At 45.8% G+C, this 16,060-nt stretch overlaps 1 protein-coding gene across 2 annotated transcripts in view; it reads right to left on the bottom strand.

Moving 5' to 3' along the window:
* Positions 1–16,060, bottom strand: part of GTF3A (general transcription factor IIIA) — a 62,872-nt gene that overhangs the window by 7,387 nt on the left and 39,425 nt on the right. Inside the window, exon 7 of one of the 2 annotated variants that reach the window (XM_078655989.1) lies at positions 7,353–7,636. In XM_078655989.1, the coding sequence (XP_078512115.1) occupies positions 7,353–7,636 (284 nt within the window). Of the gene's footprint in view, positions 1–7,346; positions 7,637–16,060 lie in introns of both variants that reach the window. The other variant, XM_078655990.1, reaches the window with a different exon arrangement.

The following is a 16,060-nucleotide window of genomic DNA, read 5'->3' as shown; positions in this document are numbered from 1 at the left end:
TTACAGTACCACATGGCAGTGGTGTTGTCCGTGAACACCTGCACTACACTCCCCCGGACAGAGGGGAGGAATGCCTTAAGTGCTAGACGAATCGCCCGTAACTCCCAACAGGTTGATGTGGAGCCGGGCCTCCGCCGGAGACCAGAGGCCTCTGATCTCCGCCTCTCCCATGTGGCCTCCCCAGCCCTGGAAGGACGCGTCCGTCACAACTATGTGCGCCGGTTGGGGAAGGGAGAGGGATCTGCCGCTGACCCAATCGCGGTCCGTGAGCCACCACTGCAGCTGTCTCGCAGTGCCCTCCGAGATCAGGACGTGGTCGGACAGGTTGCCCCGATGCTGGGCCCACTGAAACTTCAGGTCCCACTGCAGAGCCCGCATCCGCCACCTGGCGTGATGCACCAGAAGGATGCATGAGGCCATCATCCCCAGAAGCCGCAGCGTCAACCTGACCGAGACCCGGGATAACGGCTGTAAGATGGGAATCAGTGCCTGAATATCCCGGACCCGCTGTTTGGGTGGAGAAACCCGAAACCGCGCCGAGTCCAGAACCGCTCCGATGAAGAGGAGCTTTTGAGATGGGCACAGGTGTGACTTTGGCACATTGATGGAGAACCCCAGCTGGTGCAGGAGATCTGCCGTAGTCTGGAGGTGGCTGACGACTGTCTGAGGCGAGCCCGCCTTTAACAACCAGTCGTCGAGGTAGGGGAAGACTGAAACCCCCAACCTGCGCAGATGAGCTGCGACCACCGCCATCACCTTTGTGAACACCCGTGGGGCGCTGGTAAGGCCGAAGGGGGAGCACGGTATACTGAAAGTGCTCGTGGCCAACCGTGAACCGCAGGTAGCGCCGGTGGGCCGGCAGGACGGGGATGTGGAAATAAGCGTCCTGCAAGTCCAACGCTACCATCCAGTCTCCTGGGTCCAGGGCAGCCAAGACCTGAGCCAGTGTCAGCATTTTGAACTTCTCCTTCCGGAGGAAGCCGTTGACGAGCGATGACGCCGCTTGGACTTCTTGTGCTTCTTACCTGACGACGACTTCGACCCGGAGGAGTGCGGCCTACTCTCGGAGCTGTGGTGGCTCCGAGCCCACAACCGGTCCCTCGACCTCCCATGGGACCGAGACCTCTCGCGGCGCGGGACCGACTGCCGGAGTTAGAGTCGCCTGCGGGACCGCTCCCGCCTGGCTTTCGAAGATAGGGCCCGCCAGTCGGAGCAGGCCTTGTCGTCGTGATCGACGCCTAGACAAGTTAAACACAGGTGGTGAGGATCCGTGACCGACATCAGGCGGTCGCAATCCTCGCAGTGCTTAAAGCCGGGCATCCTTACGGCACCGATCGGAGTCGAAAGACTTCGAGAAATGATCAAAAAGTTAGTCAAAAAATTACTAGGGTTACTGCTTTTTCCAGATCTGAGCTTGCTGGCGCGGAAAAAAAGAAGAACTGACGTCAGCACGCAGTGGCTGCGTCTAAGTACTCCGACGACGTCATCACGGCGCCCACGACGCAGACGACGGACGCGGAGCCGCAGACGATGCCTACCAACGCGCAAGGGTACTGCTACGCAAAAATTTCCGGATCCAGTCTGACGCCTGGAGATATTCTAAGGTAAGGAATCTAATACCAACGTGTCTCTTTCAGATGAGGTTTATAGTGAATCCCAAGTCGTGAAGCAGCTGCACTGTCTTGAGTGTGTGTGTGGAGTATGCAGGAGGGTTGTGATTTGGCTTCGATTAGCCAGTCGTCCAGGTAAGGGAAGACGTGAATGTGCGGTCTTCTTAAAAGGGCTGAGACCACGGCGAGGCACTTTGTGAATACACTGGCTGCTGTAGTTACCCCAAAGTGGAGGACTTTGAATTGATAATTGTGTCCGTCCACGATGAATAAGAGATATTTTCTGTGAGCTGGATGGATGGGAAAATGGAAGTAGGCATCCTTTGATTTCAGAGTGGATAGAAAGTCGCCTTGTTGAAGCACTGGGAGAACCTGTTGGAGGGCGACCATGTGGAAGTGGTCTGACAATGTAAAGATTTAGCGGTCAGGTCTTGTATAGGCCTTAGAGAGCAGTCTCTTTTCTTTTTTTTTAATCAATAAAGTACAGAGAGTACCCTCCTGTTCCCGGATGATGGTATGGGTCTGGTTCGCTCTCATGTTTTTGGACACAGAACGTCTTGTTTGAAGAGTGCGAGATGTTCTGTTGACATTACAAATGGTTTTGGAAGAGTATATTGAGGAGTGCTGGTAAGTTCCAGGCAGTAACCATATTGGATAATTTGTCTTATCCACTTGTCGGAGTATGAAGGATTGTGCCTCCTGCCTGAATCCAGAGATTCGAAGCATTGAGTGCCTGCGTAACAGTACACTAGTGTTTTTGGCACGAGATGCAGGGTCTTCTTCATCCAGTGCACATTATATGGAGGTGTTGGTAATGATTTTCCCTTCCTGGATGAGATAGTTAGCTTTAGTTTTAAACTCATCCGGCAAATGTTGCATGAGTTTTTTCCAACTCGTCATAGTGAGCCCCATCATAGAGTGCTAACAATACCTTAGCATTTGCAATGCGCCAATAGTTAACCACCTGAGAAGCTACCCTTTTGCCAGAGGCAACAATAAGCTTTGACTCCTTATCGGGAGGAGGGGCGTCCCCTGTGGTTTGAGAATTAGCTCTCTTGCAGGCGTTAGATACAACAAGAGAGTCTAAGGGCATTTGTCCTTTAATATATACCGGGTCTGCAGGAGTGGGTTTGTATTTTTTATCCACTCAAGGTGTTAGTATTCTGGCTCCAACTGGGTCCTTGAATACTTCATTAGTTTGTTTTGCATTGGTAAGGTGCTAGTTGACCTTTGTGAATGTGTGAATGTGTAAATGTCTCCACAAGGAAATCCTCCACTAGAGGGTCTGTGTGTAGCTCCACCCTGTGATATTGAGCAGCCCTGTTAATAAGCTGCGCAAAACCGATGTTATCATCAGGTGGGGAGCATCTGGAGGGATACATATCAGGGTCGGTATCCTGGTATGGATCTTTATCATAATTATCCCAGGGATCAGTGGTATGTTGTGATCATGTGGCACATAATGGTCCCCATCTCCATCCCTATTGTCCTCGTCCTGTGGGTCAGGTGATCGTGTAGGTGGTGGTAAATTTGATGGGCCAATCATCAAATTTGGGTTAGGAAGAGAAGAGAGGTATGTAAGGGGGGGGAGAAGGGTTAGTACTCAAGTCCTTCTTCAGAGGTATAGGGGAATACTCTGAGATCCAGCTTTTGTTTCTTAGGATGACCTGGAGGTGTCCAGTTTTAGGGTCAATGCGGAGTCTTTTTTGTTTGGAATCCAAATGTGGCTCTGCAGGCAATGGTTGTTTGGATGGGGTTAGGTTAGACGCAGAATATTTAGGCGGAGGATCTTTGTGCGTCAAGTGCTTTTCAGCTGGTTTTGGCTCGGAGCCTTTAGACGTGGTGCGTTTCGGATCCTAGGCGTGGTCTATTTCGGATGCTAGGCGTGGTGTAGATCCGAAATCTACACCTTAAGGCTCGGATCTGAAACTTTCGGTGTCGAAGGGGTCCTGGGCGCCTTGGTGTCGAAGGGGTCCTGGGCGCCTTGGTGTCGAAGGGGTCCTGGGGGCCTTGGTGTCGAAGGGGTCCTGGGGGCCTTGGTGTCGAAGGGGTCCTGGGGGCCTTGGTGTCGAAGGGGTCCTGGGGGCCTTGGTGTCGAAGGGGTCCTGGGGGCCTTGGTGTCGAAGGGGTCCTGGGCGCCTTGGTGTCGAAGGGGTCCTGGGCGCCTTGGTGTCGAAGGGGTCCTGGGCGCCTTGGTGTCGAAGGGGTCCTGGGCGCCTTGGTGTCGAAGGGGTCCTGGGCGCCTTGGTGTCGAAGGGGTCCTGGGCGCCTTGGTGTCGAAGGGGTCCTGGGCGCCTTGGTGTCGAAGGGGTCCTGGGCGCCTTGGTGTCGAAGGGGTCCTGGGCGCCTTGGTGTCGAAGGGGTCCTGGGCGCCTTGGTGTCGAAGGGGTCCTGGGCGCCTTGGTGTCGAAGGGGTCCTGGGCGCCTTGGTGTCGAAGGGGTCCTGGGCACCTTGGTGTCGAAGAGACTGCAAAGCCTTGTACTTGTGTTTCGGTGCTGAATATGTTGGTTCGGCCCAGAGCCAGAAGGGCTTAGGTTTCGTAGTCCGTTCTATCGACTGCTGGCGTGGTCGGTACGGGTAGGCCAGACGGCCCGCCTCGAAGTTCTCAATCGAAAGTTTAGATTTAACTATGCGCGTCAAATGGGAAACCGTGATCGATACACAATACCGTAGGGGTAGAGTATTGCACGTCGAAGGGGTTTGAAACAATACCGAACGGCAGCAATACACATCCGAACCGGATGACAGAAAAAAAAATGAGGGATGGAGCTGATGCCCATGCGCACTATCACCGAAAGGAGTCACGTACCTTGTGACTACAAAGACTTCTTCGAACAAAAACAAAGTGCAAACAACCAGACCCAACACCAGATGGCGAACTATGCTAACGCATATGATCTACAGCTCATATGCCTCGAACATAGGTCTTTACGAGTGACTAGAAGAATGCAGAGACTTGGGCAGGCACTGAAGAACAGATTTAGGCAAAATATTCAGGAGGCAGATCTACCACAATTCTCAAGCCAGGGAAAGACCATGGCATGCTAGTCGTGTAAACCCATGGTCCCCTTACTTATTAACGTGAAATGTTTCACAAAAATACTAGAGACGCAGCTTAACATGATGCTTTTTGGGGGATTCTGTGGATCAAGTCAGCCTCATTAGACAAATATAGGGCTGCAATAATATCAGGAGACTATCACACACTAGAAAAAGCAACTAGGAAATAAAATTCCCAACATGCTTCGACACAGAAAAAGCATTTTATCGGGTGAGATTGGTCTACCAGAGTGACACTCTGCCAGCACCAGGAGTGAGTATGAGGAGGATAGAATTGATTCAAGACAATTACAAGATGACGGGGTGAAAGGGAAGGTGAACTGGATATAGCACATTGAAGGGTGACAGGGGCTCACATTTGGGTGGCAAGAACAAACTCTTTCAATAGGATATGGTCTGCAATCACAGAACCAGAGAACTATACCAGCATTGAGGAGTAACGAAAATCTGAGGAAAGGGAGGGTGACAAGTGTTGTACAACCAGCAGAAAACCGTAATCTCATGTCCCAGAAAAAGGACCAAATGGCCTTCCTTCCAGCCAAATATCTACTACAATGCGCTAATACAAAAATAAAATACCTAGGCGTCCATTTAATTAAATCAGATATCTGGTATAGAGCCAACTGTCACTCCGCAGCGCGAGATGTTTGGGGATCAACTGTCAACCCCACTATTATTGCACTCAGCCCAACTCCTTTACAGGTGCACAGTGACCACTTGACTCACCCTGCAAAACGGGATCATGTTAAATATCAGTGGCATCATTTACATAAATCCCTTCTCTAACTAGTTAGCACACTGACATTATCTCAAGTCAATGTCAGACAAGGAGTGCCAACATAGCCAGATTACACATTGCAGGCAGGAGAATGTAATTTTATATAGTGCAACAAATGGCGAAAATAAAGATGTGTCGAGTACATTGTGATTCCTGCATTTTGAAGATGCATAAAAAAACTGAGAATTGTAAGTTTTTATTTATAGGTTTAGCTTTTTAGGCCCCTGAAGAGCCAAATCGGGCTCGAAATGCATTGAGCATTCATCTGGATACATGATGAAATGATTTTGTTGAAATGTTTGTTTACAGTTTAAAAATGAATTATTTGTTTATGTGCATTATTTGTGTTATTTCTAAATGTTGATAAATACAAAAATTGAGTTTAAAATATGCATTCGTTTGACTCCCATCTTGTGATAGTAACAGTGCACAGAGGTCGAGTACGACATGACTCGAGGTAGGAAGTTTGAGTAGACACGGTTCAGGACAAACGTGCTACCTCTGTAGCACGCTTGGTGTAAACAGAACAAAGATCTAAATCAATTTAGTCATAAAAACGTATAAAAGAAGGGAGTGCTTCTCCATTTTTGCTCTCTACCCAGCAAGACAGAGCCACCAAGGTTATACATCTGCCAATGAGATTTCAGAACCTAGGAGTCAGCTGTTCAGCTCCTTGGGTTGAAGCCCCAAACCTAGAGGTAGTCTTCACATCATGATTAACCATTGCTTCTATATTGCGTGTGGTTTGACCTGTACTTTGAGACAGGGTGACCGAATATTTTTGCAACATTTACATAATTTGTGACTGAATGTTTACTAAATACAGTCTAAACATTTTTGGCCAGCTTTCCCTTGAATGTGAATTCTCATTTTATTACATTTTTTTTAGTTACTTGGTGAAACTTGCAGCTCTTTCATAAAAAAATGATTGCATAGATTTCTGAACACTTACCACAGGCTCCTAAAGCCAAGTAATGCAGAATAAATCCAGTTTGTGTGGTATAGACCGGATTGTGCTACAGTTATTTCGCATAAGACTGATCTCTGTACCAGATTTAGCCTTTAATCCAGATTTTTGAAATCTCCTTTATGAAATGGATGACCACCTCTGCTTTGCTCTACTGAAACTACCCAATATTAGCGGCCATACTAACACACAAACTGGGTTTTGGCTGAGACACTAATCAATCTCGAGCTAAATGACTAGCTGTGCCCAACAACTCACACAAGTTCAGAAGGCCACATTTCAGAAGATTAAATACTATGAAACTAAGGAGCAGCATATTGAACCATAATACATGGGAGAAGGATTATCAGGTTTCAAAACAAGTTATGACCTATGCTGTCACAAGTGATAAACTTAGGACTTTAAAGGCATCCAGGTGAGGTTGTACTCATTAAACGTTAATAAAATTCAAATACTTCAGGAAATTGCATGATTTTGGCCTCAATCAAATGACCATCTACAAGTTTAATGTAAATTCAATGAAATCATAAGTAGTTAAACCAATAGAATACAATGCAGCAGTTTTTAGGCCTCCTAATTATAGGAGGCAATCGCTCTCACCGAACAGCATAGAAAAGTATTCCTCCCACCCAGGATGCAAAGAGTTTGCAATGCCTTACAAATACCAAACTGAGTAAAACATGTAAATGAAAGTCAAAGAATGGCTTTGTGCACTTCCACCATTATTAGGCAACATACTATACCTCATGTGTTACCTTTCTCCATGTAAGAAGGTTTGTAAATCAATCTATACTTGCATGAACTTACATCTCCATTTAGACAAAATCATCAATAGCACACGCTCTGCCAACCTAGTTTCAACTAACTCATCAAGATCACACGTCAATTGACTGGGACCTTTTAACAGTTCATGAAGAGCAGCAGAAGCATGCCTACCTTTAACTTCCTCTTCTCAGGATCATGCATGACAGCATGCCTATCAAGGCTCGCCTTCATTGCAAAGGTTTTTCCACATCCAGAGTGTTCACAAACAAAGGGTCGTGCCTCTTCATGGAATGAGAGAATATGGCTTTGGAGATTGAATACAGTTGTGTACTTCCTTCCGCAGTCTTCTATTGGACATCTATATACTTCCCTTTTACTCAAATGAGTCTTCTGATGTTGTTTCAGAAAATCCTTACGTTTGAATTTCTTCTCACAGACCTCACAAATATGATCTTCTAAAAAAAAAAAAAAAAGAACAAAATTATTTAACGAGGAAAGGAAAGTAAAACTGAAGTTTAGAATTGTAAAAAATGCATGCACAAAGATAGATAAAGGTGTGGGAAGCTGCCCACAGCTCCACCTGAAAGTAGCAGCCAAACCATGATGGGAAGTGGTCATGCCCAAGACTGGAATGAGACCTTAAACTGCAACTCTACTTAAAGGTAAGTCTGAAAGCCCAGGCTAAATAAGCCTTCAACTTGGGATACATTCAGGTTCAGAATTCACTGCAAACTGTATGGCTGATCATTTTAAACCAAAGCTTGTCCATGTGGGGACAGTAGTAAAGTCCCCGAATTGAGAGGCATGACAACTTTTTGGGAGTCAAAAGAAGACATATCAGATGGAGCACCCAGGGCAAAAAAAACCAAAAAAACACTTGAAAGCACTGGGAAAGAATGGGTTACTGCTTTAAAGAAGTGAATCGCAACCTACTTTCTTTGCCAAGGCACCTTTTCTGCTGCGTTCTAAAATGGATGTCAGACTTGTTGGAAAACAAAAGTTAAATAAACAGAATGGGTGCAGGTACAACGTGATGCACATGCAAATAGCAGCAATCCTGAAATGGTTTTTAACCATTTCATGATGGGCGCTGCATATTTACATGCCGACAGGTGTTGGAAAGCATTTATTGCAACACACGTATTGTGATTCACCAGAGAACCATTTTCACCTAGTCATTTTAACTGCAACATGGTTGACAGCCATTTTAGAAAGTAAAAAAAAAAAAAACAAAGGGCGAAAAGCACATCAGTGAATGGCCTCGAAACAGACGCTAGGCCCACAGGGGAGGCACGCACCAATGCCAATTGCAGGGATTTGCACTACAAATCCAGACCCATCGCCTTGGACAATGCTTAGCTGGTCTGTGCTGCTTTTGTTCTCAAATGGTCAACTTTACCTGCATTTTATTCAGCTTCGAATTGGAGACTGGTTATTTGTGTGTGCAACAACATCCAAAATGATATCTGGTAGGCATTAGTCTAACAGCAGATTCCTCACCTTTAGAATATTTCCCCAGGCACCAGACTGGATACAGAAACTTGTTTAAGAAGTATGCCAGCGTGCCCTTAAGTGGCAGCGTAAGGCTCAGCATTTGTTCTGCCATGGAAATGGTTTTTTTTGATGATCAATTTTTATTGAAATTTCTGGAACAAATTCATTGGTAGGAAATCACACAGCAATATTAAAAACCTTCCCCATCCTGGCGACAAAACTGACATAATCGGTCCCCCCTGAGTGGTTACATTAGATTCCATATAACAGATGTGCATAGTGAGGCTTGGACCCTCAAGAAGGCAACAAGCCGAACCATTTGCCCCACACCTTGCTGAACATTTCCGGGCAACCCCGTGCTTCAAAGAGCGACTCCTCCTGCACCCCACACCAATCTACGCCCCCTCCTCCATTTCCGCAGCCTGGGACCAACCGGCTGCTATGTCCCGCTTGGCCACCTCCAGGGCCGTCCCCAGAAAGCGCTCGTCAGCCCTGGAGCCATCTAGGCCAGCAAACACCCCCAGCAGCAAGTGCCTCGGGTCAATGGTAACTGCCCACCTAAGAGCCCGCGCAAGCTCGCGTTCCAACCCCTTCCAGAACAGCTCTAAGGCTGGGCAAAGTCACACCACATGGTAGAAGTCTGCAGGGGCAGTCTCGCAGCGCGCACATGCCGGGGAGGTTTTCAGGCCGGCTCGGAAGAGACGTGCTGGGGTGAGGTACGCTGTGTGGAGATAATAAAGTTGGACCAGGCGTAACTTAGATGATGTAGTCAGGGTTTTGGGCGTCACGCCAATCCGCGTCATCTAAAGGACCCACCCACCCTTCCCAACACTCCCTTAAGCCGGTCCAGGGATTTAGGGCAGTGGTTTACCAGCGCCCGGTATATACGGGACATACCCCACCCCACCCCACCCCACCCCCCCCCCCATCCCGGGTTCCCCATCATTACCTGAGCTTCGAGGGCTGAACTCCGGGAGAGTGGTCGGTGTTGGGAGATGGGTGTGGAGGGCATGGCGGAGTTGTAAGTATTTGTAGAACTGGGAGAGGGCATGTCTGTGTTGTAGGTCCAAGAAGGAGCGCATGTGGTCCCCACCCACACATGTCAGAGGAGCGAAATCCCCACTAGGTCCCAGCGACAGAAGCCTCCCAAGGACGAGACCTCCCTCAGCCATGCCATAACGGTGTTGCCATGGAAATGTTAGAGTCTCGTAAGTGTCATGTTGGCACGTTCACTTCAGCTTCATGCTCAACTCTTTCCCAATTGCCAGAACAGTGTCCAGATCTCCAATTTGGACCCACTGTAGCATTACAAACATTTTGGAAGGAATATCACAATAAAACACACATTTTGGAAGGAATGTCACAATAAAAACACATCACATGTGATTTAAATATATGTTCGGCAAGCTGAGAAAAAGCCAAACTAACTTGAATGGTGGCTATTGTAAGGCCTTGCAGGGGCAAAGACAAAATAAACAATAAAACATCCAACATTTTGGTTTGTAAAGGGTTGGTCTTGCAGACACCACACCAGGCCACAAAATCTATCCCAGCGCCCTGCATAAATGGGCTGTGTAGCCAGATACCAAGTAGGACCTTCCAACCTCAGATGGCAGCTCAAACAGTCAACTGCTGCTGCTCAATCTCCATGAATGGAGGTGAAAATAGCAAATTCAGGTGCAGAACCCTGCCCTGCTGCAGCAACAGAAGATCCTCCCCAAGTGGTAACCTGATCAGGGACTAATGCCAATGCCCAGAATTTCTAGGTACCACATTCTCCTGCCATTCTGGAGCCTATAGACTGGTTGTGCTTGATTTTTTTTTTTTGGGAACTCAGAGGGAGGGAATGGAAGGGAAGTCGCACAGAAGCCCTGTGTTCCACGCCAGTCAGAATGGATCTAGAGTTTTCACAGACACTTTAACGTGCAAACGTTTGGAAAAGGTCAAAATTTGCAGACTGGGTTCCTCCCTACAGCTGAAAGATGATCTCTGCATGTTTCCAGTTATCCGGGAATGTGGTAGTTTTGATAGAGCAGTTGGTGCTGCTTCATTGAATCGAAACATAGCCTCAAGGGTTAGAACACCTCCGTAAGCACATTTGTCTGGACTTCAAGAGAAGACAGACTAGCAGAGGAGTTCCTGGAACAGCAACTAAGTGCCATAGAAAAGGAAGCACTCTTCCATTGGGGGAATCCAAGAAACTAGTTCAACCTTGTATCAAGAGAAGCATCAAGCCCACTGTCCACCTGTAAGTCCACGTAAAGATAGTCAATCACGAGTGGATAAATAATCGTAGTCCTGAATTCACCTCATACCTCTTTAAACCAGTATCAGACACTCCCTACCAGATTATCCAACTCCAACTGGTTCCTACTTTTCCCTTTGTTACGGTTTTTCAGTCTTCCTTCGTCTTCAAGTTGTCGTTTTTAACCCCTCTTGCTCTTGTAAAGGTCTGATGCAGAAAAATAATTGCCGGTCCCTAAACAGGAGTGCTGGTAGCCTACCACTGAATATATGATCACATTGCTTGTAAAAACATAATGGTGCATGTATGTAAAAACCAGGCCAAGCGAGGTACACAGAAGTGCATAGTAAACAGCCAAAGTGGTTCAGCACTTTAAAAGCATGAATGAAAAACAGAACAGCAGACCATATGCTGCAACGTTACCACAGTGAATGGAAAAGCAGTATTTTGAAATCACATTTGTGAGTAAAGTCAATACATATTTTTTTATTTTGGTCTCAGAACGGGTCCTCCAATTTAGCCTTCAGTAGCACTTTGAAGTTACCATCGCTACCTCGAGCATGATGCTAAGTTATTGGGTTGCTGGTAATGTACCACCAAGGGTTCGGATGCAAAATCAGTAAGGCTGAGCCCAAACTACCCAATAAACAAAATGCCAATACTGATGAACAATTTACCTCTTAGAAGTAACACATTGAAATCAACAGTGTGACCACAAGACCTTTTGTCTCTGTATGAATCAAACAAAATGTATTTATCCAGTCATGTCTATGGATTTAAAATCCATCTTCACACCAAGCTCTCTGAATTTCACTTAACATATCTCACCACCATCCAAACCATTATTCTCTCCACTCACTGCTTACATTTTTTTCGCAGTCATACAATCTTCCAACACTCCTTTCAGCAGCCTCACACACATACTCACTACAACACACAAGCACGCTACAAATGACAATTATTTTGACAATAGACCAAAGGTGAATTAGTTTAAAAACCGCAATACACAATTTACACAAGATATAAACACTCAATTGGTCACAAACGGGTAGACGCGTTTCGAATACACCCAAAATAAATTTACGGGGTTCTCCTCAGGACCGACAAGCTCAATTTCGTAACTCGATCAGCTGATCTAGATTTCTGCTGGCAACATATTTTTTATATTTATGGCGGTCATGGACCGCTATTGTATGTATCCTGCTGAGGTAGTCTGTCATGAGCGTCCTCCTTTTTAATATGATTCCAGACTGTACACGACTAGGACGGTGGTGGAGTGTCGCTTCTAAGACTTGCTTTCTTAGCATCTTTTGGCCGCGAGACTCAAGTCACTTCATCTTCCGAGGTGTTTGGCTTTTCGTGGCACCGCAGGCAAAATTGTGTTAAATTTTGTATTGTGTTTTTTTTTTTTAAACTAATTCACCTTTGGTCTATTGTCAAGAATTAATTGTGTCATTTGTAGAGTGCTTGAGTGTTGTAGTGAGTATGGGGGTGAGGCTGCTGGAATGAGTGTTGGAAGATTGTATGACTGCGAAATAAATGTAAACAGTGAGTGGATATAATAATGCTTTGGATGGTGGTGAGATATGTTAAGTAAAATTCAGAGATCTTGTTGTGAAGATGGATTTTAATGATTTTCAATAATCCATAGAAATGACTATGTGGATAAATACATTTTGATCGATTCATACAGAAACAAAAGGCTTGTGGGCACATGGTTTGATTTCAATGTGGTACTTCTAAGAGGTAAATGGTTAATCAGTATTGGCATTTTGTTGTTTGATAACTTACCACAGCACCAAAACTACCATACATGTGCATAGTATTTTATTTTTTTATGCAATATATAGCGCACAACTACCCGTGGGTGTCTCGGCGCTGTAGACTGAACCTAAGGCAGAACATGTTACTATTGGTTAAAGAACCAGGTTTTTGTTTGCTTCCTCAATATAAGCAAGGACGAGCTCATCTTGATAGGGGTCGGGACACTGTTCCAAAGTTTGGTGGTGGCAACTAAGAAGGATCTATCGCCCCAGGATGCTTTTTTTGTGTGCGCTACCATCAGGAGGTTTGCTGTAGCAGAGCGTAAACATCCCGCGGGAGTATAGGCGCATAGTGATTTTCTTTTTTTAACTCTGGTCCAGAGGCATGAAGTGCTTTGAAAGCGATGCCGAGGGCTTTGAACTTAGCTCTGATTCTGACAGGCAGCCAATGAAGCTGTAGAACTAGGTTAGAAATCAGTTCGAATTTGTGGTACCTGTCCGGAGTCTTGCTGCCGCGTTCTGCACCTGTTGCAGTTTATTCATGCCCAGGAAAGAGTTTTAAACAAACAGACCGTTACAGTAGTCAATCCTGGACAGGACTAATTTACTGATAAGGGTCTTGGCCGCAGTGGTGGGAAGGTAGGGAAGGAGTTTCTTTAATATTTTGATGAAGGATGCAGAGACCACTGCATTTGCTGGATGCATAAATGACAGTTTATTATCGAAGATAACCCCTAGGTTTCTTACCTTTGCGACAGGCGAGATCCCAATTCTGCTGGCGCCCATGTGGAGGACCAAGCAGGGAGGAGGCTGCCAAAAATCATTACCTCCGTCTTGTCGGAATTTAATTTAAGGCAATTGTCTGCCATCCAGGTGCTGATTGCAAGCATTCCCTGTTGGAAGTTGTGTGCAATTTTGGCACCGTTGTTATGGACCTCTAGAACTAGTTGCGTGTCATCGGCATACAATGTTAAGCCCATGTGGTGAGATTTAATGACTCTCGCCAAGTCGGACAGAGATATTAAATAAGGTTGGTCTCAGCGAGGATCCCCGAGGCACACCACAAGGTAAGGCAAATGACGGTGACTTCAAGTTACCAAGTGTAACTGGTTGCGATCGGTTGGAAAGAAAGGAGGCCAAGAGGGCCATAGCCATATGCGAAATCCCGATTGCAGCGACACGGTGTATCAAGGTCACATGGTGAACCGTGTCGAAAGCCGCCGAGAGATCCAGCAATATCAGGATGGCAGCCCCTCCATCAAGTATTCTCCTAATTTCATCCGAAGCCTTGATAAAGAGCAGTTTTGGTGCCATGTCCCTTTCTAAATCCAAACTGGGATTCATCCATGTGGTAATTTTGATCAATGAAATTTGATAGCTGGATATTCATGACTTTCAGCGATCTTGGCTGGAAGTGGAAGGCAGGTGATGGGTCTAACTGGTGAGGTCTGATGGATCCAAATTGCTCTTTTTAATAAGGGGCTTGATGATTGTTTTTTTCCCAAATAGAGGGATAGGTGCCAGTTTTGAACATCGAATTAAAAGATATCGGCTAAGTTAGTACCTATGATGTCAGGAAAAAGTTTAAGAGTGGACTAGGGACAAGGATCGTCTGGGGATCCAGAGTGGATAGTGGTGAGTAGATGTGAAACCAAGTCTGGAGAAACTTGACTGAATTCCTGGAGTGAATAAAAATTATTTTTATCTGTGGATGTGGCATTAACCTCACAAGAGGGGTTTTTGTATTCGTAGGAAGCTGCTGAATGTAGATCACTGGAAATGTGGGTAGTGAAATTAAGAGTATATTTTACTGACTTTCTTGAACGTAAGTTGCCAAGGAGTAGGAGGTTTTGGGAGGCAACTGTGGAGGTAGAGTGGCCTTGTCCAGATAGTCTAGTGACTACCTGATACATGTGCCGATTCAATTGGACTACGATTTTTTTCAATGATCAGAAGGTGTTTATATTTGGACAGTTTATAGTGTAGTTTTTTAACAGGATCGTAATGTAAGCGCCAGCGACGCTCTTGGAGTCTACAAATTTGTTTCGAGCCGGAGGGACTCGCAGAACCAAGGGGCTGACGAGATCTTCCTGTTGGAGATTTTTTTTTTTTTTTTAATGGGGACCGCTGTATAGATCGCAGGCCCGGCACAGATGGGCTTGCCTTTGGCCCACCAGCGGCGCGTCTGCTGCGCGTGACGACCGGCATGGAACTTAAATAGGGAGGGAAAGAGGAACAACTGGTCTACTGACCTTACGCCGCTTCTATGCCGGAAGTATAGTCACCACCGGTGAATGCAAGTGTATAGCTTCCCTCCACGCAAACTGCTCAGCGGTGGACTGGGGAAGTGCAAGTGGCGAGGAAAACTTTGTAAAGTGAGGCGAAGATTTTTAAAAACAGTGCAATTGAAGAGTTAAAAATGAACAAGTTCTGAAATGCTATGTCGCAGGAGCCCTTTACCAGGCGCTCCTGATTAGTATAATGTCAGCGTGTGTTATCTGCATTAGCGTGTCTGCTGCGCATAGCAACCAGCGTCCAACTTAAGTAGGGAGGGGAAGAGGGAGAACTGGTCTGCTAGTAAGAGTTGCAGTCTTCGCTCAGATCACCGAAATCCACTAAATTAATACATCCACTTATGCGTTCTTGTTGCTCATTGTACATGGGATATATACTCCCTTGATGTTTTATCGGTTAGTAGGAGATTATATTGGCTTATGAATAGATTGGGGGTGATATACTACGGTGGTGTTGTCCTACATGTCGTTTTAGGATATTTATTGCTATTGTGAAGATTGAAGATAAATCCAAGTTGAACTCACTTACCTCATGCAGGAAGGGCCATAACTGGTGAGTGCCTGTTCTTTATGTTCGTAATGATTTAGGTGATGGGTTTTGGAACAATTATATTTAGATTGGAGTCAATATTTATATATGTGGATATTCTTTACATGCACTTTATTGGAGTTTATCTACGGGTCATTTAAAATCGAAGACGGTTGTTCATGGTGGATACTGATCACACCACTTGTAGATTCTCGGTCCATGTTGAGTCTAACAACGGTGTGATGTGCACAATGGAAGTGAGCATGGGTTGCATGGACGCCATTTTCCTATGCATCTTGAAATCAGCACGGGTGATTATCAGGTGCTTTTACAAAGGTTTCTCTTTCTCCCTTTTTTCTGCTTTAATGCTCACTTTAACATTTCAGGTGTCTTTTGATCCGGTTCTTTTCCTTTATCTTTTTTCTTGAAGCCAATTATTCCTATTTTTCTTTATAGCATGCTAAACTACACAGTGCACTAGAATGGTTTTGCCGTGCATGGTTTAAACAGTGCACTGAGTGTTTGGTAGTCTCACCCATAATGTGGTGGAGGTT

This window comes from Lissotriton helveticus, chromosome 8, assembly GCF_964261635.1.
Source record: "Lissotriton helveticus chromosome 8, aLisHel1.1, whole genome shotgun sequence".
NCBI classification, from domain to species: Eukaryota; Metazoa; Chordata; class Amphibia; order Caudata; family Salamandridae; genus Lissotriton; species Lissotriton helveticus.
This window is presented reverse-complemented; position numbering and strand designations above follow the sequence as displayed.